This window comes from Heterocephalus glaber, unplaced genomic scaffold (assembly GCF_053883595.1).
Source record: "Heterocephalus glaber isolate CG9 unplaced genomic scaffold, H.glaber_assembly_v1.0 deba00000331, whole genome shotgun sequence".
Classification (NCBI taxonomy): Eukaryota; Metazoa; Chordata; class Mammalia; order Rodentia; family Bathyergidae; genus Heterocephalus; species Heterocephalus glaber.
This window is the reverse complement of record NW_028258142.1, coordinates 62760568-62786091: the sequence shown is the minus strand read 5'-3', so window position 1 is coordinate 62786091 and position 25524 is coordinate 62760568. Positions and strand designations below refer to the sequence as shown.

Below are 25524 nucleotides of genomic sequence, written 5' to 3'. Positions count from 1 at the left end.
TGTAATGAGATTTCTTTACTCCCAGAGACTTCTGTTTTCACATGAGAAAAATATATCTAAAACCTTCTGGCCAGGACACGTAATATTAGAGACCATGGCTGAGAGTATGTTTCAGACTTTTCGTTTTAGTGCCTAGTGGTACAGAGCTTAGTCTTTGGTCTGATAAAAGTCAGTTCATATCAAAAAGCACCATGTTGGCAGATTATTTACTTTAACTCATGTTCACAAATACTTAGTCTTGTTCTCTGTCCTCACATTTTTGGTAGCCTCTGTTAATGTGCCTAGGAATCCTTTCTATGCAATCTTTTGGATTCTCTCACTTGGTTTCAAGTCCTCCCATCACACTGGCAACCACTCAGCACATGGGTACACGTGTAGTCACTCTTAAATGGACCAATGTGCTTCTGTAATTTCAGCCATGCATTTGACCAATGTTTATTGAGAATCTATTGTCTATCAAGCTCTGCTATAGGCACCGGGGATTTAGTAATCAACAACACGGGCTACGATCTCCCTTTTCGTGGAGTTTAAACATAAAAGGGAGGGGAGGGGAGGCTGCCCTTGCAGCTAGATAAAAACAATACATAGCATGTTGGGCTGCATGCTGTGCAGTGCTGTGGTTGGGAGCAACAGGCGGCGAAGGAGAGGAGCAACAGGCGGCGAAGTAGAGGAGCCAGGCTGCAAAGGCGGTGGAGCAGTAGTCAGTGTGGTGTCCGCAGAAGCGCTGAGGAAGACTCACTCTGCCAAAGTCCTGGAGGTGGTGAGCCAGGGAAACAGGGGCCCCAGTAGAAGGCAGAGCATGAAAGGCCGTGTGGGGAGAGCCGCAGGAGGCAGACCTGATCAGGCTGGCCTCTTATCTGGAAGTGGAAAGGCAGGTTCGACTGTACAAGTATGTCAACTATGTCTGGGAGGGGGAGGGAAGGGTGGTCGCAGGGCGGTCTTCGGCAGGTGACGCAGTGGTGGCTGGAACAGGAAGTCCTGTTCTCCTGAGCCAGCCAGGTGGAGATGGTGAGAAGGAGGTGAGCTTGAGACCCACGTGAGAGCACAGTGAACAGAACTGGCTGTGGATCAGGTGCAGGACGAGGGATCCGGGATGACTTCAGCATCTTGAGCTGAACAACCAAAAGGACAGAAACGTCTTTTCACTGCCAAGGGATGGGCAGGAGCTGAGGGGCGGCAGCAAAACCAGGACAGAGAAGACGGGATGCTGAGGCTGCGATGGATCCGGCCCGAGAGGATGAGGGCCACAGAGGCAGCAGCCTGGGCACGAGAAAGGCCGTGGCTGACTGCGGACATGGTCAGAAGCTGGCTCCAAGGAGCCAGATGGAGCACGCAAGTCGGTACGCCAGGGCAGCGGAGCCAGGTTTCTCTCCAGAGGAGGGATTTACAGATACGGAAAGGAGGAAGGCTGGAGGGACCCTGGAGTACTGGCTTGGACCTGGAGGAATTGGTGTAAGCTCACCATGCGGAGAGGTATACATTCACAAATGGATCTATAGAGACACGCACACATACAGAAGTAGGTGTGAATGTGTGCGTGCCACTGTGTGAACATGCAGCTCCAGTCCCAGCTTGCCCACCCAGAGGCCTGCAGTAGCAGTGCTCATAGCGCACGCCGGCTCTCTTCTCTCAGTGCCAGACTCACTGGAGGGACTGTGGATCCTGGGGAGAGGACTCATCCAAGACCAGGCAAGGAATGTGCACAATGAGCCCGGAGCATCCTGAGGTACTGGAATATGAGAGGGCACTCAGAGAACAGTGCGGGCATGGGCATGTCAGCATAACCCAAGAGCCAGCTCCGAGACACACCCACTGGCAAAATCTGGGGCAATCTGGACATCAGAATAAGTCATGAAAGCACCAGAATGCAACTCATCGACAGGATTAGGAATTTATATTGGAACAAGTAAATAAATGTGGGAAAGGGAAAAATCTTTGTAGGAAATTGACAATGAATAAATGCATGAGAGATGCAAGTGGGCAGTTGACAGTGGGCAGCTATCACAGGGTGGTTGTCAGGCAGAGTCACTGAGGGCCCCTAAAAGTGGTTGAGTAAAGTCCCAAAGAGGGCCACAATATTCCTGCACTTTCAATGTATCCTACGGAATACTTACTGATACCCAAGGGGGATATGGTTCATTTACATCGGGGAATCCCATCATCCATGCTAGATGATGAAGGTTAAGGTCACAGGGATGGGACAGACAAACATCAGGGGCCTCTGTCATGCACTGTCAGGAGCACGGTGTAATTTCTTAGATATTCCTGACAGGGATGCACGACCTGGGTCAATCATGAAGAAACATCAGATGGACTAAATAGAAGGACAGCCTGTAGACATCAAGGTCACGAAGACGGAGAGGGACTGAGCAGCAGTAACCGATTAAAGGAGAATAGAGACACATCAACTAACAGTAATACTTGATCCTATAATAGATTCTGGACCAGGAGGGAAGAAAAGACAATTTGCAGACAGTCAGCAAAATTTGAATTAATTCTTCCAACTGGTGGTTGGTGTTGTCTCAGTGTTACGTTGTACTTGTCAGGAGGACAATTTGGGGAAAATGTGTATTCTGGAGCAGATAAGGGTGAAGTTTGCATCTGTTCTGTTTTTTTTGCAGTACTGGGGATCAAACTCAGGACCTTGCACTTGGGAGGCAGGCAAGGGGCCAGTGAGCTACATCCCTGGCCCTGCATTTGTTCTTCAATGGTCCACAAAGAGAATGTTGATCATGAGTATCTATCTATCTATCTCTTTCTATCTTTATCTACTAAGATATCATATGTACAATAATAACAATTGATTAAACTAGAATGATATAGAATTTCTTTATACCATGCCCCCCATTTTTGTAGGGTTGAAATTACTTCGAAATATATTGTTAAAAAAGGACTTCATTCGTCATTGGTCTTTTAGTCTACCTCACTAGTCTCCTTCTTCATTAGTCTACTCTGCTCCTTTTATAGGAAAGGAAACACTGAAAGACAAAAAACAAGGACCAGGACCAGGGATTTAGCTCAGTGGCACCGTGCCTGCCTGGCAAGCGCAAGGTCCTGAGTTTGATCCCTGGTACCAGGGGAAAAAAAAATAAGGACCACAAAGTTAGGAACAAACAGTGCCACGTGGAAGATTTAGGAGCATCACGGGGAGGGAACTAAGCGGGCACAGAGAGCTCGATGGCGGTGCCCAAATGCACTCCAGTTGTGTGTGGAGGTGCAGGGAGCACACACAGTGGCATGTGGCACACAGGTGAGATGCCAGGCTGGGGCTGGAGCTCTGTGTGCACATGCTGAGGTGGCCAGAGGTGACCTGGAGGACGGGAGATGGGAAGATTGTGCGAGAGACTGTCATACAAGGAGAGCCCCGAGGACAGGGCATGTTCAACCTCAACAGAAGAAGTCCACCCCACCCTGGGGAGTCTGTTATTTGTCTTTAAAGATTTGCAAGGCTTCCTTTCCCATGAAGCAAGCTTCACATATCTGGAGGACCACCAAGGGTAGAGACAGAACCAAGCAGTAAGGAAGGTACTGATGCAATTTGCCCCTTCAGCTAGAGATGCTGGGCTGTACCCCTCAGGGCAGTGAGGTCCTCATCACAGGAATGCATCAGCAGGGTGGGCGCTGGGTGAAGAGTCTACTGGTGACAAACAGCAGAAGCCATGGTGGCCTTCAAGCCCCTTTAAACCCTGTTCATAATGGGGCTCCTGTTCCTGGACAGCTGTGTGCAGAGCATGGCAAGTGTATCGTCCAAGTTCATCCTCACCAAAGCGCTTTCCTGCATGTGCCCTGATCCCCTTTTCATAAATAAAATAAAGCTTAGCAACGTGCTCTGTATGCAAATCTAGCAAATCACACCCAAAGCTGTTGGAGTGAGGACTCAGTGCCTTCTCCGGGTTCCAGAAGCCGCTCCAAGCCTGGGCTTCTGCACTTCCTGCCTCGGATTCTAAGAAATTCTCAGCATCTTGAGCCATACACGACTCTAGTGTCCTGTCTGTAACCCTCCCCACACTCAACAGATTCTCTGCTCTCTCTCTCTTAATTCTTCCTTCTTCCTCTTCGCTTTCCTACATCATGCTTTCTCCTTTACATCGGTCTTTGCCGGTGAAAGGACTTTCCGTGACTTCTATGCTAACATCAGTACCCCAGAAAGAAAGTGCACCTCATCAACGTGTGCCCCACCTGGCTGTCAACACCTGAGACACACACCTGGCTTAAGGGTCACTGCTGTCCTAGCTCCCTGTCCACTCCCATATTTTATCAGGTGTTCCTGCAATGGTAAAGTCAACCCGGACTCCAACTTAGCAAGCCATGCCTGCCATCTACTCACTGTCCCACCAATTCAGGTCAAAGTGCAAGTCACTCTGCAAGCCCTCGCCCTTAGGACTGAAACACTGCTCCCTGTGAACGCTTTGCCATGGGGCAGTGCCACCCATACAGTTTGGAGCTTGAGAGGAAGGGGGCGGACTGGCCTGCTCTTTGGAGAGAGAGAGGCCTAAGTGAGAATCCCCAAAGCAGGTCCAAAATCACAGGGTCTCATGAAACAACCTTTGCCTCACCATGCAGGGAACTGACTGGAGCTATGGGGCAGCACTTCCAGGGACTTAGCAGTGGTCCACAGGAAGTGGCTTCCGGCCTTCATGCCCCGCTTTGGGAGCGCCTGTGACCTCTGTCTCCAGCCTTTTCCTAACCTCACCCCACAGCACAGACGGAGGGAGTCACTGCGTGCCCAGGCCAGTCACACTTACCAGGGCCACGCCTGCTCTCAGACCAGACATTTCCCGAGTGGGCTGTCGGTTGTGCTACTTGGGCAGTTAATATGGAAACGTAGCTGAGCTAATAGGCTCTCGGCAGCGTGCCATTTCCACGTAGCTGTACCCAGGAGCCAGGCGTTTCTGGTTGATTGGAAGCTTCCCAGACTTGTGCTTGTTAGATTTTCACAGCTCTTCTCCCAAGCCTTTACCAATCAGTTTTCCAGGACACACCCACCCACCCCCACCCCCGCTTTCAGGAGCTGCTAAGAGGCAAAGTGCCTGGACAACATCCCGGGGGCGGGGGGGGGGGGGGCATTGGTCTTTGGGGTAGAAATCAAAGGCAAAGATGAGTTTTCCCTTCTTTCCTTAGGAAGCCCAAGAGGAGGGCCAAGCACAGGCACATTTAGGGGGCCCATCCCTGTGACTCTGCAGGCCTCGGAACAGAGCAGGCCCACAGCTCACACGCGGGGCCACCGGGCTGGAAACTCCGCGCGCAGGAGGGGCTGGCTTGGGTGCCGGGACCCGAGGATCCCTGCTGCGGGGTGCGGGCTGAGCCCAAGGGACAGGCGCTCGGGCTGTGCTCTGCCTTTGGAGCTTCGTGGAAAGCTGGGCGAAGCGCGGGAACTAGGCCAAAGCAGTTTCGAAGTTTCGGGCCTCACGCTAGGCTCCTAGCAGCGGTGACCCTGAGGTTAAAGTGAACTCTTTTCGGGGTTGCAACAATGTGGCAGCAGCCAAAGAAGGCAAGTTAAGGTCCCTTTAGAGAACAGGAAGGGTCACTTCGCATAGCCTGCCTCCGTCGTTCCTCCACCTCCTACCTACACAAGTGTGTGTGTGTGTGTGTGTGCGTGTGTGCGTGTGTGTGTGAGAGCGCTCGCGTGTGTGCATCGATTCTCTCCCTGGTGCGCGGAGCCTGCTGGCCGTGAAGCCCAGGCCCAGCCTGGAAGGCGACTCGCGCACTCCGGCGAGCTCGGTGAGGGCGGGATCGGGGCGGGGCCGAGCGCAGGGACCGCCCGGGCGCCGCGCGCAGCCAACGAGCGCACTGGAGGGCGGGCGGCGCGGGCTGTCACAGGAGCCCGACGCGCGCTGCAGGTGGCAACTTGGAGGTACCGCTGCGGGAGGAGCCCGGGTCTGGCCGCCCCTTGCATCCTCTGGGAGCCCTTTCCTGCGCCCGGGCCGGGAGAATCCGGAGGAACGAGGCGCCGTGCGGAGACTTCTGAGCGGCGCTGCCTGGCTGCCCTTGCGCTACTTTTATTTTTTTCTTCTCCGAGGAAGGTTGTGCCTGGGGGCTGGGAACAGGCTCCGGAGGCGCCGGCGAGGCGAGGGAGGTTCCCGAGACTCAGGTGAGTGCCTTCCTCCCGGTGCGCATCCCCACAGGACGCAGGCCCGGGGCCCCGGGGCGCCCCGTAGGCGGGGCCCAGGCGCGGGTGCCTGTCCTTGGCTCGAGGTCGAGCGAGCAAGGGCGAGGCTGGCCAGGCTGACGTCGAGAGGTCTCCCGGGCGGGCGCCCCGAGGCGAGGGGCTGGCGGAGAGGTGTCTCGAGGCGGCCGAGGGCTGGCGCCCCGGCTGGAGCTGGCCCATCGCCCTTGTGCGCCAGGCTGGGGCCGCGGCGGGAGCCGGGCGCGGCGAGCCGAGATCCGCACCGGAGCGAGCCGCGCGCCGGCCCGGGCGAGTGCACGGATCTGCGGTCCCGCGGAGCCGGGGGCCCTGGAGGACGTCATCCCCCTCCGCTCCGGCAACTCCTCCTCCGCCCCTCGCCTCCACCCTGCGCGCCCGCCGCTCAGCCTATTCGGAGACTCCGTGCCGGGGCCAATGCGCGCAGTGGTGGCTGCTGTCACTGCCTTCCCCGCCCTCGCCGAGTTGGGGCGCCCTGGGGTCCGCTCCTGGCCCCAGCAGCCTAGTTGCGCACAGGGCCGAGTCGGGCCGGCCGGTCCTCTGCTCCCAGGGCCCGGGCCGAGCGCGGACTCGCTCTCCAGTGCTCCCTCGGTTCCATCCCCGTCTCTGCCCTGAGCGGGATCTTGGAAACCAGACCTTGCTCGCCCGGGGAGGTCCTAGGAAGGCGCGAGCCTCGGAGACGGGGCAGAACCTCCGCCTGCACCTCGGCATTTGGGTCCCTGCCTTCCGGTGCTCAGTGGCTCGGCGCGGAAGCAGATGCGCGGGGGTGATCCCGTGGGATCCCCGGAGGCCGCTGCTCGGAGCCCGCTGCTCGGAACCCGCTGCTCTGGCCCCGCCGAGCCGCAGGGCCGCGCCCCCCTCGCCCACTGCGCACCCCGCACCCCGCGCCCCCGCCTCGCCAGTGCCTGCCCCCAGCCGGGCGCGTCCCGGGGTGGGCGTCGCGGGCCTACAGCCGAGCGAGCGAGGCTGAAGTTCAGAACCCGGGAAGGGGGGTCCTCCGGGCTCTCCAGCTCCCTGCGGTCGGCTGTCAGAACCCCGGCTGGAGGTTGGCAGTGACCGGGCCGCGTCCCCGGGAAGCCCACGGGGGATCCCCGGCTCCCTCTGGCTTGCAGGCCGGGCGCAGGGACTGCGGGCGGTCGGGAGGCGCAGCGGAGTGGTGGGTGCTGGGCGCCCCGGGGCAGCGGCGCCCGGGACCCCGGAGTTGCACTGGAAGTTAGGGCCCCGCGCCCAGCTGCGGCCCGGAAGCGGAGACACGCGGCGCGGTCGGACACGCGCTCCGCTGCCCGCCGGGCTTTCACTTTCCCTCTGCAGAGGGAGCGCGGCGAAAAGCGGGGTGCAGGCGGTGAAATTCCCCTGGGCGCCGGGGCTGCGTCCAAGGGGGAAAAGGCCAGGGCATGGTCGCGGCGAGGCGACACCCCGACCCACTCCGCAGGTCTTCGCGGGGCCTTGTGCAGCCCCCTCGGACCCGGGTTGGGACAAGCTCTCGGCCCCGCCCCTGGCCCACGACCCATGTAATTTCCTCCAAAGTGCATCGGGTTAAACCGGGCCCTGGGAGAGCGCTGGCACCCCAGGAACGCATGGAAGTAGAGACGACTGCAAATCCCAGATCTAACTGTGGGTTAAATCAGGCTGTTTGCACGGGAGCCGACTAATATGGTCTGGCAGGGTCTGCGGGGCGGGGTCGGGGGTGGGGCGCTCTCGTGCGTCTCTTGCGGCAATCCCTGTGGGGCCCTGCAGGATTTTCCCACCCCAAGCTGAGAAGGTGCAGTCAATGGGGTGGGAGTGGGGCGCGCGTGTCCACATGGCGTGGAGCAGCGAAGGATCCGAGTTCTGGTTGGTTTCGAACTGGCGTGGGTCTCCAGGCCCCAAGATCATCCCAGCCACTCTCCTGTGGGGTCAGCCACCTCTTGGACTGTGACCCCGGGAGGCTGTTACTGGTCCCGAAGAGGACTTTCCAACAGGCTTTTTAGCACAGGCTGAACCCCAGGGGAACCTTCTGTGTGCCGGGGAGCAGAGAGGTGAGCCGCAGCTGCGTGCCTGGCCCTTGACCCCTGACCCCTGAATCCCCATCTCGGGTCTCACCGGCTGCTGTTAAGATACCCGAGGCAGGGCCGACCTCCCCATGCTTGTCCCTGGTCTGGGACACAATAAGCTTGCCACTGACAGGCTGGTGCTCCTCATGAGAACACTGGCCTGAAGAGACATTTAGTAAGTTCTAGGATCGATCGTTATTAAAAACCAGAATATCGAGCCGATGATACCAGTCTGGACGCTAATGCGCGTGGTTTGGGGTTGTGGGTGGTAAGGGTTAGGGTTAGGGTTAGAACACTAAGGTTTGGGTGCTGTATCTCAGCAGTGAGGGCACAGCCAGGACAACTTCACAAAGGATGGCTCAGTGGCTTGGGCTTCAAGGAGGAAGAGGCCTCCAGGAGGACTGGACGAACAGAAAAGAGGACTGTGTGCCACATCCAGCGCTCCCTGGCCACGCCAGCACTGGACAGTGAGTCTCAGCCTTCGCTCCCCTGTGCATCCACAGCAGCCACCCTCCTCTCTGTTTCTTCTTTTCTCCAAGCAAAAGAGCCACAGCTTCTCCTGCTACCCACAACCCCAAACTGCTGGCCATCACCACGCTCCAGGGTGCGTTGGCATGCTTTCTCTGGGAAAAAAAATAAAGAGAAGTCAGAACTAAAACAGGGCATGGTTTCTGCAGGATTTTAAGTGAGGACAGGTTGGCTGTGAATGGTTCATTAAAAAGACCCGGGGAGTGGGTGAGTCACAGTGTGCTCCTCTTCTCTATGGAGAATAATAATTTTCACCTCCTGCTCTGTGAGAATTAATTTATGACTTCAGAGTTATCGGAGACACTTGGAAGGGAAGCGTGAGACCTAGCACATGGGAGTGCAGGATTTGCCAGCTCAGAGCTGGTTAACCACGAATAGCAAAGAACACAATTGGAAAGAAGAAATGACTTTCACCGATATTGCACATTTGCACTCATTTGTGGAAGCTAAAAAAAGTTGATTTCATAAATGTAGAGAGCAGCTGAGTACTCTGGGAAAATGAGCCAGGAGGGTCGCCAAAGTTTGAGCCCAGCCTGAGCAACTTAGTGGCTTAGCGAGACCCTGTTTGAAAATAAGAAAAGATTGGGGTGTAGCTCAGTGTCACAGTCCCGCGTTTAGCCCCACTGTGCCCCCCAGGAAGAATGCTTAGCAGAGGCTGGGAGGGCCAAGGGGAAAAGATGCAGAAGGGTTAATTAATGAGTGGAAAAGTACAATTAGATAGGACAATTCAATTCTAGTGTCTCAGCGCCACAATGAATCCGTCAGTCATCACCAATCAATACAATGAAGTTCTGGTGTTCTACAGCACAGGAAGATGACTGTAGCATATTTCAAAGTGGTTAGAAGAGAGGATTCGGAATGTTTCGAACCCAAAGGATGATTACCGTTTGAGGCAGTAGATAATGCTGATAACTTTGACTGGATCATTGTGTGCTGTGTACGTGGGACAGAACACCACACTGGACTCTGTGAACGCACGCAATTATTGTATGGCAATTTAAAAATAAATAAATGCTTGAAAATCTGACTTTCCCTAGCAAGCTGCCCGAGACTAGCAATTTCAGAAGATATTGCACCTGATCTTCACAATATAGGTGGAGAAATACAGGTGCAGCTTAGAAATAGCTTAGGACTTGTTACTCGACAGGGAGGCAGAGGAAACTGCAGAAGAGAAGTCAAGATAGCCGCCTCACTTGCTCCGCTGCGCAGAAGCAAAAGGGTGCTTTGTTTCAGTGCTAGCTGAGTGGCGTGGAGGATTTGGTGTTGTGACCATGTTATGGAAAACAGCCAGGCTGCTGGGGAGCCATTGGGTTCTGGCCTGCTCAGGGTCTCGTGGGCCAGAGCCACTGCAAGGGACAACAGTTCTTGAAAAGAATTGAAGCCACAAGAGCTGCAGGGACACTGTGTTGGAATCCTGTGCAGTGAGAGCATGAGCGGCTAAGTGGGTTAGAAGCAGTGCCAATGGCATTGCGTATAGTGGGGACTAGTAGAAGAGGTTTCTGTCGTAGAGCAGGAGCTGAGACTGGAACTGGAGAGGACATTCATGGGCGAAGGGCCGGAGGTAGCGCTTGTTCTGGGAGCAGCAGCAAAAGAGCAGGAGAGCTGCCTTTCTAATGTGGCAGGAAAGCCAGGTAGTCCGGAACTGACCCCTCGTGCCTGACGTGAGGTCTAAGTCCACAGTCCTCGCCCTGAGAGCAGGGTGAAGCTGCTCACATGACCAACAACACACACACACGGAGCCCTGGTCTGGCTCTTAGGTTCACACTGCTCCCAGCACCAAGCTACTGGTGTGGACCCGACCTGCACTCTTCAACCTTCTCAGACATCTTGTCCCGCCCGTCTGCTGCCCTGAGGACAGGCCCCGGCTCTTCCTCAGAACTGCAAACAGAACGTGCCTGAAACCCTCCTCCAGCCTCCCCCCCCCCGCCTCACCTCCTCTTCTCAGGGTTCCAACCCAGACTCGCAGCATGGAATGTCGGTGGCCATGGCCTGGGGGTTCCCGTGGCCACTTCTTTCCTATCATGTTGCCATCTGTCCTACTCCAGACCCTGTCACCTCTGGCGTGGACGGGTACATTAATGTCCCAGCTCCCTCTGGCCTCACCTTCTCAGGCTTCTGCCTTCAGTTTAATCTTTTTGCAGGGCTGCTTTGATGATATCACTCCCGGCCCCAAGCCTCTCACCACCCTTGCTTCCTAAAGGCCGAGGTTTGTGTTCAAGCCCAGAGTTTGCTCTTCCACATCTGCAGGTTCGTGTTATCTCCTGCTGCAGCTCTCACCAGTGCCTCTAGCAACCTTCTGCTCTTCCTGCTCCTATGACATTTACCATGCATGGGGCAGGGGTGTCCTGAGATTGAGCCCAGAGCCTTGACACCAAGCCCTTTTCTATTTATCATTTTTATTTGGACACAAGGTCTCCCTCGGTTTCCCAGGCTGGCCTTGAACTTGTGATCTTCTTGCTCAGCCTCCCGAAGTGCTGGGATTATAGGTGTCCACCACCACGCCGGTTCCGTGCATTTATTCTTTAGTGTGTCTCACTGATTGAGAACTAGGACACTATTTTATTCATCCTCAAGTTCTACAGAGTGGCACGCAGGGTGGGGACCCCGTGACATGTTCCTGAGCAGACGCCTGTCCTCAGAGGGCTGGGGCAGTCCTGAGAGAGAGGGGGATTTCACAGACTTGGGTGAAACCCTGTAAGGAAGGAGTACCCGGCCCTGGAGCAAGTCCTTACAGGCAGAGCGGAGCACAGGCCACTGGGGAGAAATTCAAAAGCCACCCTCTCCGGCGGCATTCATCTAATTACATGGCTAATTTAGGGCGGGGAGAATCTGTAAAATTATCAGATTCTTCATCGCAGAGATGAGTATGTAGTCATGGGAGCTCTGCCAAGATTGCAAAAGCAGACAGGACGTGGGGAGCCGAACTGACAGGGATAGAGACTGGCTTGCAAGCCAAGCAGGGTGCCTGGAACGTGCTGGAAACATCCCGGAATGTGGAGCAAATTCCTAGGTTGGGTTTAGGAATTTGTCTGATCTAGAATCACTTTTAGAGTGGTTGACATTATGACTCCTTGATTCATAGAACAAAATTATCCATGTATTGAAATGTTTCTGATCTAGATAAAACTCTTAATTCAGATTTTTAGAAGGTGAGACTTTTTGGAATTCCATACTTTTTGAAATGAAAAGATGGGACCTTACCTCATGTGCGTACTGAATATTTGCGGTCAGATGGAGGAAAAAATATTATAAGAAAATCACCAGCTTCCACATTGAAGCAACAACCCAAACAGTCTTAGCCATACAAGCCTTCAAACTTCAGATGAACAATACACCCTCATCAAATAGTTGTAAATAGTTCTTTGCTCGTGAGGAATGAGCGCATAAAAAACAACAATAACAACAGTAAAATCCACAGTGCATGATCAAGTACTGAGGTTTTGAATAGAAAGGAGTCAGACACTTTATTACAGAATTACTGTATATATTCAAGTCTCTTCTTGAGGTCTAAGTTATCCAAGCTGCTGGATCCATGTATATACATTTTGATGCATGGTATTTATAGTTGATGTAACTGTAACAAAAGGATGTTGGCTGTCCACAGTGTGCAATATTTGGCTACATATGTGTGAGTCACATGAGAAAGTTGTTCCATACCCAGCTCCTCGGTGAGCTTACTGAGCCTTTCTCTGATTACCTGCTTCCTTGGCAAAAGTCACAGAATTCCCTATGTCATTACAAGGTGAAAACAATGAAATGATCTCATGTTTGTGACGGCCCTTTAGGAGTGGCAGCGTGAGACATTCACAATAATTAATTACTAGATCAGCATTATACCATCTTTGTAACCCCTTTGTAAGAGTATAACATGGAACACTCTCAAGGACTATTTGAATACAAGCAAATATTTAACGAGTGGCTCCTATTTACCTTTAAATAAAAACATTCATTATTCCCCTTAATTATCACAAAAATTTTGCAGAGCTAAATAGTGAGATCAAGGGTTTGTGTGTGGGCAAGGATCATTTTGATAAGCTGGCAATCTAGACATCTGATTCAAGAACCATTCCTGGCACAGATTGCTATATGACTGCGTTGAGTCCTCCCTGACACAGCTGTTTCTTCGAATGTTGGGTGCCCTTTGTAGGCTACATTGTGGGTTAGACAAATCATCACGCAAGGAGAGTGTTTCACATGCATGGGCTCCTTGACGTGCTGTGGACTTACACCCTGATACACACATTGCAAGTTGACAGTACCTTTGCACCCAGCTTACTGGGGCTCAGCAACACAGTGCATGGCATGGCGGACTGGGAGCTGCAGCTTGCTGCTCCTGGCCTGCAGCCTGAGAGAGGAGCGTGCTACTTGCCACTAGAAAAAGGTCAAAATTCCAAATTCAAAGAATAGTTCCTTCAGAATACATACCACTTCCTCCCCACTGTAAAGTCAAACATTCTTATGTCGGGATCATCTATAGTAGCCTGCAGTTCCTAAGCAGCAGAATTAGCAGGGTGATACAATGTAGAATGATATCTATGACCTTATTACTTTGTCTAGTACCAAGGGACATAATAGTACCCACTGCTAGACATGCTCAGTACTGTTGCTACTAGTTGAATATCTGGGGATAAATCACTAAATGTTCTGAGCTTTAGTTTCTCCTGCAACGCTAGTTGAGGAATGCCTACCTAGCAAAGTGCTTGTAAGAAATAGAAATAATACTCCTCACATGACGAGCACATAGTAGGTGCTCAAAAAAGTATACCTATTCCTTTGGTGTCCGATGATAAGTATCAATATTTAATTTAGTTTGAAAATTCATATTTATCAAATCAGTCTTTACTTTCACTATTTGCATTTCAAGCCTTTTATCCTGTTTATGTACTTTGTAACCATTTTTAGAAATGAAATTTACCCCTAAGTATATGTAATTTTCTTCTTGCCACTTTGCAAAGTTTTTAAAAAAAGCAAAACAGAATACAAATGAGAAGATAAACCTACTAATACTACAGTAAAACTATTCTGCATTTAAACAAAATTATTATTTTGTCGATCTCTGCCCTCTATCTGCATAATCATTCAAGATGGAAAAGTATTGTAGATATTCAACTCCACCTGTGAATAATTTATATTCCACAGTGATCTACATGGATCATTTAGTTACAATTATAATTAGGTAAACTACTGTACTTTCCTATTTTCAAATGGACAGTCTGTCTGGTTGTTTATAGTGGATACCAATATAACCCATGATTCCAGGCCACCGCGGTTTAATTACTGTAACACTACTGCATTTGCATTTCATCACCTCCTGCAACGATGGTGATTGTAACCACCATCAGATCCCCGCCACTGTGATTAGGAATCCCTGAGGATCTCTCACCTGACTAAACCAGAGTCTCTCTGTTCCACACACACCAAGCCATCCATCGTCACTGGCTCCTACTCCGGCCACTTCAGTGACCTCTAACGTCAGAGAGCCCTGAGGTGCCAGCGGGTGTCACCAACCCCACTGGGGCACTGCCAGGAGGTGGTGCTTTTCCTGCTTCCCTGAGACCCAGTTGCCGTGGAGTGCGGGAGGTCACTGGTGCCTGTGACCCTGTGAAGTCCAGCTGACCCTTGTCAGTGTCGGGGTCAATGTCAGTGGGGAGCTGTGGGAGGACTTCCTGCAGAGGAGCAACCTGGGAGGACAGCATGGCAAGGCCACCCTGACCAGGTGGGGAAGATCCATGGTCCAAGAGGACGGAGTCAGGGCCAGCAGAGAAGCGTCCAGCTCAAGCTCTGCATCCCGAGCATAGCCAAAGCCTAAGTCTGCACTTGAGTCTCTCTTCTCTTGGCCTGGATTCTTTTCCGGGAAACTTTTTTTTTTCTCTAAAGGTTTAGATATTGGAATAACCAAAGCTAAAATGTATAGGTCTTATTTTTCACAAGTCAGATGGCTTAGATCCTTTTCTCTCCAAAGTACACGGATCCTGGGGAGTATTATCACGTTACAACCTCATCTGCATCTTGCTTATGAAGGCTGAACAATCTGAGCTATTCTTAGCTATTTGCTTCCTTAGAAAAACATATTATAGATGAGGATGAATTAGGTATTTCAGTGGTGAGTAATGTGGTCCCTGTGCACATGTGGGACTGTTTCACCAAGTGCAAAAGGGTCACAGGGTTTTGTGTTATGTCTGAGCCCTCAATGTGTGAGTGAGCCCCTTCCTTTCAGGTTACTCTGCTTATACTTCAAATGCAGCCAGAAGATACAGCTAGAGGGGCACAGAGCGTGTTTCGGGGAAATAAGCACTGATTCCTTTTCCAGATTGTGGGTTGGTCAGCACTTAATGTCCCTGGATGATAGTTTATCCATTTTCATGATAGGGTTACAGCTGCTTCTAGCTTTCAAATCTGCGGTACTAAAGCATCATCATAGATTAAACCCTCTCGTTTTTTAAATCTCACAACATCGCATAAAATTCATAATTGTTTTTACAGCTCAGGGTGGTCGAGTCACAATTTTGACATGAGGAAAACAAAGTTTCACTTTGCACACAAAAAAGAATCCTGTAATAATAATAATATATTATTATTATAAGCACAAGTAAGATAGTTTTTATTCTGAGTATAATAGAACCCATTGACCTAAATGTTGACCATTAATCCATTGTTTTTCTGATTTTACTGGCACTTTCACCATTTACGACCTGACCTGGGATCTCATTTTATTATTTTCCTTTCCTTTCACTTCTCTCCCTAGATATGGAGGAATTCAGAGAAGTCTGGGGCATTGTTTTCAGGGCCTAGCAGGAAGATTTTTCTAGGTGGGGCCCGTTAAAATGACAAACCCATGGGAAAAGGTTGCCCTGCCTCTGGAGACTTTCCTGGCCTCCTACAGAAGGGAGTGGGGGTTACCTCTGATTACCTATGAAAGATCAAAGTCCTGCAGGCCCTGCTGGGAGGTAGCAGTGGCCCTGCCCTGCTGCCGGAGGCTGGGAGCAGCTTATGTAACTCTTCAGAGCAGCTGGTGGCTTTGCCTGGACAGCCACTTACCTTGCTGCCTGGAAATGAGTTGATGTGAGGAAAAGTGTCTGACCCATAAAATTCTGAGTCTGCTCAAAAGTGTAATTTCAGCAAGACTAAGGAGACAGTTATGAATAGAAGAAAACCTAAAAAGGAAAAGAACTATTTCCTTACATTTTAGCCTTCACTGGGTTGAATTTGGATGAAAGGGAATGCAGTATACCCATTGAGTTCCCAAAAAATTAATAATGAGCCAGAAAAATACGCTTTTTCTCTTCTGCCCATTGCTCTGAAACGTCAGCCTTGCCCCTATCCTGCTGCTACAATCTTTCTCAATAATCAAGAGCCAGATGTGTGCGGTTGTCCTTTACATACAGCACATAGTAGGTGTTCAGTAAATGCAAATCCTTACAGCAGCTTGGCTTAGCACAATGTTGTACGAGAAAAACTAGAGCACATGATAATTTTCATATTTTCAAAAAGGCCTGCTTGGCTGAGTTAATCAGAGTAAACTTTAAACATCTTCATCTTTCCTGACGTCTCCGTGTGCTGAGCCTGCAGCTTGATGCCACTTTTGGCACCAAACAGGGTGTCTGTGAACACCAGTGCTAAAATCACTGAGCTGTGTTCTAAGCAAATTCTTTTCGTGGATGGCTTTGTTGTTGGAGAGACTCGCTGAATTTGCCTGCATGGAGCCGCTTCTTCAAGATCCCTGGTAGAGTTCTTAACCTTATTTTGTTGACTTTTCACAAAGTTTACAAAGATAGACACTGTATTCAGGAATCTGGTGGTTGACCTGCTGAAGTATCTGTTTGCACAAGATATATGAGAGAGCTGGCCTCAAAGACGTGGGGAAGGCAAGGCCAGCGACCCCCATCGGAGCCTGTGGAAGCCCTCTTCTTTTCCCACTGCCCTCCCATCGGGGAGAAACCTGGTTTCTGCTGAGTGTGACCTTGCGTCACGGGTTGCGCGGTGCTGCTGACCTGTCTTCTCTTTCTTAAGCCCTTGGTCTTCTCTTGCACTTTGCTTTTCCTACCTAAGGAATGTGCATCTCATATTTTGGGAGGCCTTGGCATTCCTTTTCTGAGTATTTTTCAAAGCAGAAGGCATCATGATCAAAGGCTAGTTTAATGGATGTCATTCATTTTGCTTTCAAGAGCCTAGAAATGCTTCTTGTCTTCAGCCTCTGGCTTTTTTAGCCTTTGGGGTGAAAAGCCCAGAGCGATAAAAGGCAGAGAGACCTACATTCTGAATATAGGCATTCCCCCTTTCATAGATGAGTCATTTTCCCAAAAGTGCATTTTGCAAGTAGTTGTTCAGAATTTGGAATTCTTTACCCTGAGAGAAGATGTTAAAAATTATAGTTAGATTTCCAGGCTAGCCCAGGCAACTCTTCAGTCTATGTTAGGAACCAATTTTGGAACTGCTAGTATCAGGTATGGGACCCCGGGATGGGAAGTTAAATGGTGCCTCCCAAATGGATAGCCTAAGGCGGCACAATTCGCATGAGCCTGTAGTGCTTTGGAGCAGCCCTCCTGAGTCTCCCATCTGTCTTCCGGCCTGTCCTCCTCCAGGCCTAGTGCCACACTCCGGTGCTCATAGCCAGGCTTTTTTAATTTCCCTTTACTCCCAAGTCATTGTCTTCTTATTTCTTAGCTCCCATTCTTCTTAGTTGTGTTGATGTAAGTCATCAGTAGAGGCAATCGTATTGAATTAATCAAGCCTGAAGAAAGGATTAATAACCCCATCACCCTTGCATGCTATTGGTATAAAAGTATGGGAGTGACCGATAACCCAAGTCAAGCACAGGGTGTAGTTTTTTTTTTTTTTTGATACTCATTTATCATCTCTCACAAACAAGGTGCCAACATAGGCACAGGAATAGTCACAAGAGGAAAATAAGCTTATCACTCTACACGGAGACCCAGGATTCAAACAGCAGTCACTACAAGATACACTATAATGATGATACATTTCAAGAGAGAATTTTATGAAAATATTAAATCCTCCTCTGGTAAAATGACACAACAGTATTGGAAAATAATTAGGCATTATCTTGTAAAGATATGTGTATTGTTCAACATGGGAATTCTACACCTTGTTATATATTTTAGATTAATTCTTGCATGTCTACAGCAAGACATGTTTTTTAAATATCCATAGGCTGGTTTTCTGTTGCCATAACAAAATACCTGAGATAATAAACATATAAGAAGAAGAGCTTTATGTTGGCTCATGGTAGAGAGGTTGTAGTCTGTGGTTGGCGGGACCCTTTGTTTAGGCAGCACTTCATGGTGCGGCGCCTGGTAGAGCCAAACTGCTCAACGAATAATCAGGAAGCAGAAGAGAGCAAGGAGAGGCCCAGGGTGCCCTTCCAGGATACCCCCCAATGACCTCTCCTGGGCACTACCACTGTTGTCCCACTGCCTCCCAGCAGCCCCACCTTGGGGACTGGTAATTAGCAGTGGACCTTCAGGGGACATTTAACATCCAACCTATAATCTCAGTCTGGACGGAAGCTTCTAGTATCTTCTCAGTTGCCTCCTTTTGGGTGAAACCCGTCTCCTTGGTTAGTTATGTGCTAACCTGGGGGATGTATTTTGATAAATACTTTTGCTACAACTAGCCTTGCCCATGGGACGTCCATGCCCTCCCCACACACAAGCCCTGACCCTGGCATGGTTTGATAAGACAGGAAAAGACACCGATTTGTCTCTTCTCACTGATTTTATGAATGTGCAGCTATTTTTTTGTTACTAAAATCATAGTCACATTTTCAGGTGCTATTTATTCTGGGAAACTGCATGTTAAAATAATTTATTTTTATCTTGCCAACACTAAGTTACAAGTCATAAATTTTGTAATCATTGTGCATTAATAGTAACGCCATAGTTTCTTGCCTCTGGCTTCTTAGTGAAGCTGAAAGAGAGGTTTTTTTCCGTGAAAATAGAAGGAATATGTGTACACAGGGCCTTAAGGGTGGATCGAGTGTGCAGTGGGTGCTGAGGGAAGAGGCACAGGACGAGCCAATGAGGACGAGCAAGGAGGATTTGCAGGGCTCAGAGCGGGATCTTGTGGGGTCAGGAACGTTGTCTTCTGTTGAAGTGGTCATCAGCTTAGTTCCATTTCGTCCTATTCCAAGGAGAATCCCTGGAGCAGGAGCCAAGACCCTAGCTCTGGCTCCACTCAAATGTGAGAGGTGTGGAGAACTAAAAGGCAGCTCATCCACAGATACTTTGCCAAGTTCACCTATAGTTGGCTTTTAAAATCAGCAGACTTCGGATGTGTGTCTGGTGCTACAGGGGAAGCTCTTCTTTTTGAAAGCAACTGTGAGATTCATTTTAGAGTACTGGAAACTTGTGAATCAAAGCAGTAGAAGACTGAGTGGAACAATTAATTTGTACAACTGTCATATTCAGAGAGAGGGACGGGAAGTGAAGCCCCCCACAGACTATTCTGATGCTCCTGCTGAATGGAGGCCAGAATCTTCCATGTGACGCCAGGGTCCTTGTGACTGCTCTTGTTTGTGCAGCCTGTTCTTGTACCTCTGCCTTCCTGTTGTCCATCTCAAACCAGGAATCCTCACAGCACTGACCTCATCCCTGTTCATATTCTTAAAGACCATTGTGGACTACACAGAACTTTCTGCACATTCTATCTATTGATGTGAACCGCATTGGAATTACGACAGAGAACTTTTTTAAAATATTTACATTTAACTTACCTAAAAAGAGTAATAATAAACCCATTCCATATTAATGAATGTTAACTATCTTTTCCAAAGCAAAACTAAATTAATGCAAAGTAGCATTGCAAATCAATTTGATAACTGAAGAGAGTCTTATATCTGCTTCTGCATTAGAAATGGAAGGCAAGGTACCATGTGGCACATGCTTCTAGGAAGTTCCATGCCTGAGAGAATGAGAGGGAAATGGCACATAGAGCCTAAGTATGAGCTGCTGGGCTCCCTGGAAAGCCTCTTGGGAACTTCCCAGACTCCGGACCCCACATTAGGAACCATATCAACCATAGACCCTCAGGTCTCTGTTAGGATGGAAAATAGTCAGCAGGGCGCTGGGCAGAAGTAAGGTTTGTTTGTTGTTCGTTGTTGTTGTTGTTATAACAAAATATCAGAAACTAGGTGACTTTACTCAAAAACGAAGTTTATTTAGCTCACCTCCATCTGGTGATAGCCTCCCTCTGAGGAATGTCCCAACCCGACAAAACCATGAGGCAGAGTCCCCAGGCAGCTGGTGACGAGGGACAGGGAGTGAGCATGTGTGCCTCCCGGTCCTCAGGATCAGTCCTGGGCGCTACCCTAATGAGCTTCTCTAATCCGAATCCCTTCCTGGAGACCATGGTCAGGAGAAATCTCTGCTTTGCTACCTGACCACAGGAGTCAGTGAGGACACTCCTGCCACATCCAACCCAGGCAAAGGTTAGAAAGCTCAGCTGGAGCTGCACTGTGTGCTGTCTACCCTACAGTCATCGTTACCTGAGAAGGAACCAAGTATTCTCACTGAGAGGCAGACCTATCCGCCCTGCAGTCCAATGGTATTGTGTTTCTGGGAGGTCTTCTAGAGAGAGACGTTTCCATTCCATTTGCTGTCTACCTGAAATCTATGAGGAAATCAGGACATCTGCTGTCCTCTTTGTTCACTACAGAATCAAGGTCATGAAGCTCCTTAAAGGACACCCAAAACCACATCTTACACTCAAGTCCTTCCCATGGCAGCTTGCCCCATCTCAGTGGGCTCAGCTCACTATGAAAGAGGCCAAGAAGCTCTGAACACAGACATTTAAGCTTATTTCCATTGTACCAACTCCCTTATACACCAGTGTGTTCACTTTTCTGGTTTTTTTTTTTTTCGTAATGGGGATAAAACTCAGGACCTTGTGCTTGCAAGGCAGGCAGTGGAACCACTGAGCTTACTCCTCGGCCCCACTTTTCTGATTTTTAGCAACTAGAAATAGTGAGTGTGTGAGAGAGAATCCACTGTGCTCCTCATGGGAATTCTCTGGCCAGTGCCATTAAAGTTTCCCTGGGTGACATGAGGAGGAAATTCACCATTCATTACCAGAACCAAGGAAAATCAGATTAAGAAGAACAACATTGCCCAAAACCCAGGTATTTGACTTTGAAAACCTGAAATGGCCATGGCAGCCCTGATGTCAGTCAGCACTTTTGGAGGCATCGTGGGTTTGGAGGGGACGCAGTGCCACAGCAGAGGTGGTCCCCCTGCATCCTGCGAGGGCTGTGGACTGACTGCTGGGAGCCTGCCCGGCCCCTGGTCTCCGCCAGAACTTTTGTCACGATCTCTTCCAGTGCAGGTTAAGCCCCTATTCTCGTCCTGCCATCTGCTAAGAAGAAAACAAATGTTTTGAATGAATGCTAGACCACTTTTGGTTCTATTACAAATTGCATTCTTTTAACACTTTACAGTGAGTGTTGACATATACTCTTACCCATTCTTTCTTTTGAAGGTTGTGCCAACTCACAGGGTAGCCAGAAATATTCCAAGAATTTGACAGTAGGATTTCTTTTTATTGTAATAAAACACACGACATGACATCCACCATCGTCACCATTTGTGAGTGTAAAATCCAGTAGTGTTACATGCATTTACACAGATGCACAGCCATCTTTGGGGACTCTTCACTGTACCTACCTAACAACTGCCTACTTCCTTTCTCCTCAGCCCCTGGCAACCAACCTTCTATTTTCTGTCTCTGTGAGTTGACTACTCTAGGAATCTCGATTTTTGTAATCATACAGCATTTATCATTTTGTGTCTGGCTTATTTCACATAGCATAATGTCTTCAGGGTTCATCGGTATAGTCATGTGTGTCAGAATTCCCTTCCCTTTTAAGGCTGAATAGTATCCCTATCAGTTTTTGTTTATCCATTCACCTGTTGATGGATGCTAAGACGCTTCCACCTTTTGGCTCTTACGAAAAATTGCTGCTGTGAGCTCAAGTGTATGTATTTCTTCAAGACCCTGCTTTGAATTCCTCTGAGTAAGCAGTAGCTTTTGATAGAACTGATTAGCAATGTGCCCCTGAAAGACACGGGTCCCGGAGGCCCAGGTGGCCCCAAGGAGCACAGGTTTTACTCTAGCAAGACTTCCACGTGGAGAGCTCGTGCCAGATGAGCTGTTCTCCATGCAGACTCAGTTTGAGGAATTCCATCTACTTGAAAATACATTTTATGTGAATTTATGCTACACAAATAGAGCAGTTATCACATCTAGTAAGATGCAAAAACAGTGTATCATGTATCATATCATGTATCGTAGACATTTAATAACACATTCATTTTATTATAAAAAATGAATGTGTTATTAAATAAATAAATAGTTTTTTGAAATAAATAGCAATAAATAGTTAAATAAATAAATAGTTTTTTGATAAAAATGATAATAGTGACATTTTATTTCTTTGGTCCTTTCTTTGAAGAATTCAGATTTTCTTGTATGGCTCTGACCTGTAGCACATGTAAACAGGGTAATATTTTATATTCCTTGAGAGTGTGTCATTAGAATTGTTGTAGTCAAATGCTTGGTGGAGTGTCCAAATGGTTTTACCAGGCTTTCTGACTATGATATTGAGGAGCCTGCACCTCTACCTTGCAGCAGCTCCACTCTTTAATTATTGCAATTGCCCTGTATACTTACACAACTCTTTCCCGTTATCTTTCTGGGGACATCCACTGCACATCCAAATATAGTATTGTGTGTGTGTTAAATGAAAATGGTAATGCACCACCCCTTTGCTTCACTCAGGGATTATCTACCTTAGCTGTTTTTTAACAGAAACTTTCTCCTTACACCAGGATATCTTGGCAGTGAGGTCACTTCTAGAAAAGGGGGAACTGTTACGAGCATGCTTGATGTGGAGTAAGTTGCCACCACTTGTCGAAATTCTCCTAATTCTCCTTTTTCTTCTCTGTTTTGCTTGCCTGTCTTACTGCTTCTTGGAACATGGGATGTGGATCTCCTTATCACCTGGAAAAATCCTGTCCTTGGAATCTGGATGTGGATAATGTGGGTGAGTCCTGAAATTAATGTTTAAGCTGTTCATTTTTCTCTTTGCTTGTGGAAGAAAAAAATTGCCAAGGAAAATTGTTTGATGGGAAAGTACCTCAAGCATGAGCCGCTGTGTACGTGGGCCACATACACCTTTGCTTAGAGATTAAACCCCCCACACTGGAGAGGGGAAGATTTCCAGGTGCACTGTTGCCATCACCCAAGTTCATGTGCAATGAAGAAGAATCAGATTCATTGGTCCAAGTTGCTATTTAGACTTTTCTGTAGGTTTTCTACACCCCATTTTGGGGTCTATACCATCATTAATAATAGTTCCTTATGACAAAGCAATTTAAAAATATCCCACTAGCTTGACACTGAATTTTCTTTTCTCAGTCTGCTCTATGAATCACATAACTCAAATCTTTATACATATTTATCATTTATGGAAAATACAGGTACAAATGTATTTATTTTTGTGATACTTTTGTGGTTCACTTTCCCAATATAAACCGGAGGGAAGTGGTACATTGTTGACGTGTTTATATTTAATTCATTACTTTCTCACTCCATTTGTCCTTAGTGAATGATGTCAAAACTCAAGGTAGCAAAATGACTAAGCATCAAACTTGAACTTAGTTCTTCCAAAAGTGAGCAACAACAGTGTACCAAACCCTGTGCTGATTTGCATGAGGACCAGGACTGGAGAAGGGCTTGTGAGCTGCTGATGTGTTTTTCGCTATGGGATGCGGACTAGACAGGGTCTGGTTTTTGAATATACCTACTTTTAAATACACTTTTGCTTAGTTCTCAAGGATATGGGAAGAAAGATTCTGGGGAGAGTTGCTGATTGCCAGGATCTTATGGAAGAGGCCGGTTCAGTATCTTCTGTGTTTTTTAAAAAGGATTTAGCACAGCTGGTTAAGAAAGAACCCGTTGAGACAGACCACCATAGGAAAGTCATTGCTTTGATTATCAACCTGAGTCCCCCTCTGTCAGTGGATTTCAAGCTGCCACATCATGGTCTAGGCTGGTTGAGGCGCCAGGATTTCACTTGCTGGCAGCAAACAGTGTTTGTTGTTGCAATCTGTTATTTCTGAAATTTCTAAAATTACGTTCAAGGTTGGTATGAATTTGGCATTGATGTTTGTAAGACTTTCTATTCTGGTATAAGTAATTTGGGAATCTTTATCTTAGATGATTTACTTGCCCATAAATATCCTTAAGAATATGTGTCGTTAATCTGTTGCTCCGTGAGCAGCTGATTTGACACAATTACCACCTAATCAGCTGCTTCGCCTGTTGGGTTATGTGATGGTTTCCAGCCCCATGTCTAGAAATCACTTTTTGGGATTTACACTGTGTGTTCCTTCTGGAGTTTTCACTTCTCTCTCCATCATGGGAAACAATAACCAACTGAACAGTCATGCTAAAATCTCATTTTCTCTTCCAGTAATAATTGGTAGCCAAAGCTTCGTCTTTTGAATTGTTCACCAGCCAGGTCTTGTGAGTTCCTCATCTGTCTAAGACTTTGAAAGCTTTTGAATCTAACACTTTATTTGTGAAACACTCAGAAAATTTCTCAGAAGTGTATAATTCTAAAAATAGCAAAGCACAAGCAGTGGTGTTCTACTATATTATTTTCTCCTAAGTTCTATGTCCTCTGCCCTTTTTCTTTCTCCACTAGGTAGCAAATTGAGAGTCTGGTTTAATCAGGGTGATCAGATTCTGCTTCATGTTTATAAAATGTCTTCACTAAACCCTTCCTTTTAGCCTGTCTAACTTACATTTGGACCTCTGTACCTCTAACCATAGGCATTAGATGATGTTTGTCATGTGCATCTGAATTTTTCTTGTTTCTGACATTTATGTCAAGTTCTGAGGTAAAAGTGACAATCTTATGGGCATGTGAGGAATAGGAGCAATTTTAATAAGAACATATTAGGAGGGTGATTTGCCCTATAAAGTTCTTTCTTTTTCTAGACAAATGTACATCTTTGCATCTGACAGTATAACTGTATTTTAGTAAAACTAATAGTAGCTTAGGAAGAAAAAAATTAAACAGAATTGAACTTGTTTTTCTAGATTCAGAGAAACCCTTCTACCTACAAATTTCATTTCGAGTTTTGACCCTTGTTATTGAGTGTTAGGGCTCCTGCCTCTAGTCCTGAGTCCTTCTCTAATGGCTAACTTTCTGCTTTATTAGCCAGGGTAATAACCAGGCTCTTCTCCAAGTCAGAGAGACATGGAAAGGAGAAAGTTATCTTGGTCAGCCGCCTGGCTTGCTGCCTTCCAGAAATCCCTGACACGTGTGGCTCTGGCCATCCGCAGGGATACCCGGGTGCCTGCTCTGGAAAACCCTCAGCACATCTTATTTGAGTTTTGTGACAGCTAAACCCTTCTTCTCATCTTTCTTCCATCTGCTATCTAACTTCAGAGAGACACATCCAAACTGTAATTCTCACCAGGGCTCTCACTTCCAGTATCCCGTGGCTGCGTATTGTCCTGGTGTGTTTTTCCCTCCCTAGTGTCACAAGATCTTGCTCACTGAGGTGGGTGTCACAGGCCCTGAGGTGTCACTAATAATAAACTGGATGCTCGATTTTAAAACTCTTAAGTAGCACAAACTAGACTCAAGCTGCCCATCATAGCAATACTGTTGACACTCGCCTCTGCCCCAGGGTTGATTCCTCTATGGGAACAGAGGAAGAAACGGTTGCAGCCTTTTGCCAGCACCACCATCTGTCCCATTGCCAATGGCAGCCATGGATAATTTGAGTCACCCAG

General features: G+C 48.3%; 2 protein-coding genes across 11 annotated transcripts in view; both read left to right on the top strand.

The window, feature by feature from the left end:
• The first annotated feature begins 1218 nt into the window (after positions 1–1218).
• Positions 1219–9626, top strand: LOC147830171 (uncharacterized). Its single transcript, XM_087188784.1, has 3 exons — positions 1219–1332; positions 6159–8160; positions 8496–9626. Exons 1-2 carry the CDS (start codon positions 1219–1221, stop codon positions 7110–7112), a joined length of 1068 nt encoding a protein of 355 aa, XP_087044910.1. The 3' UTR covers positions 7113–8160; positions 8496–9626.
• Epb41l3 (erythrocyte membrane protein band 4.1 like 3) overlaps positions 5795–25524 on the top strand; it is a 211384-nt gene continuing 191654 nt past the window's right edge. Inside the window, exons 1-2 of one of the 10 annotated variants that reach the window (XM_087194629.1) lie at positions 5914–6091; positions 8499–8779. Coding sequence is in view for 1 of the 10 variants with exons in the window: in XM_087194585.1 (XP_087050711.1) it covers positions 22693–22759 (67 nt within the window). In the remaining 9 variants the exon portion in view is untranslated. Of the gene's footprint in view, positions 6092–8498; positions 8780–22132; positions 22760–25524 lie in introns of those variants that run through there. The other 9 variants (XM_087194736.1, XM_087194739.1, XM_087194738.1 and 6 more) reach the window with 9 other exon arrangements.

Bases quoted from the DNA above. Each gene is read 5' to 3' on its own strand.
- LOC147830171 (XM_087188784.1), top strand. From the start codon at position 1,219: ATGGATCCGGCCCGAGAGGATGAGGGCCACAGAGGCAGCAGCCTGGGC. The intron at 1,333-6,158 runs GCAAGTCGGTAC...GGCGCCCCGTAG, and splicing joins CAAGGAGCCAGATGGAGCAC to GCGGGGCCCAGGCGCGGGTG.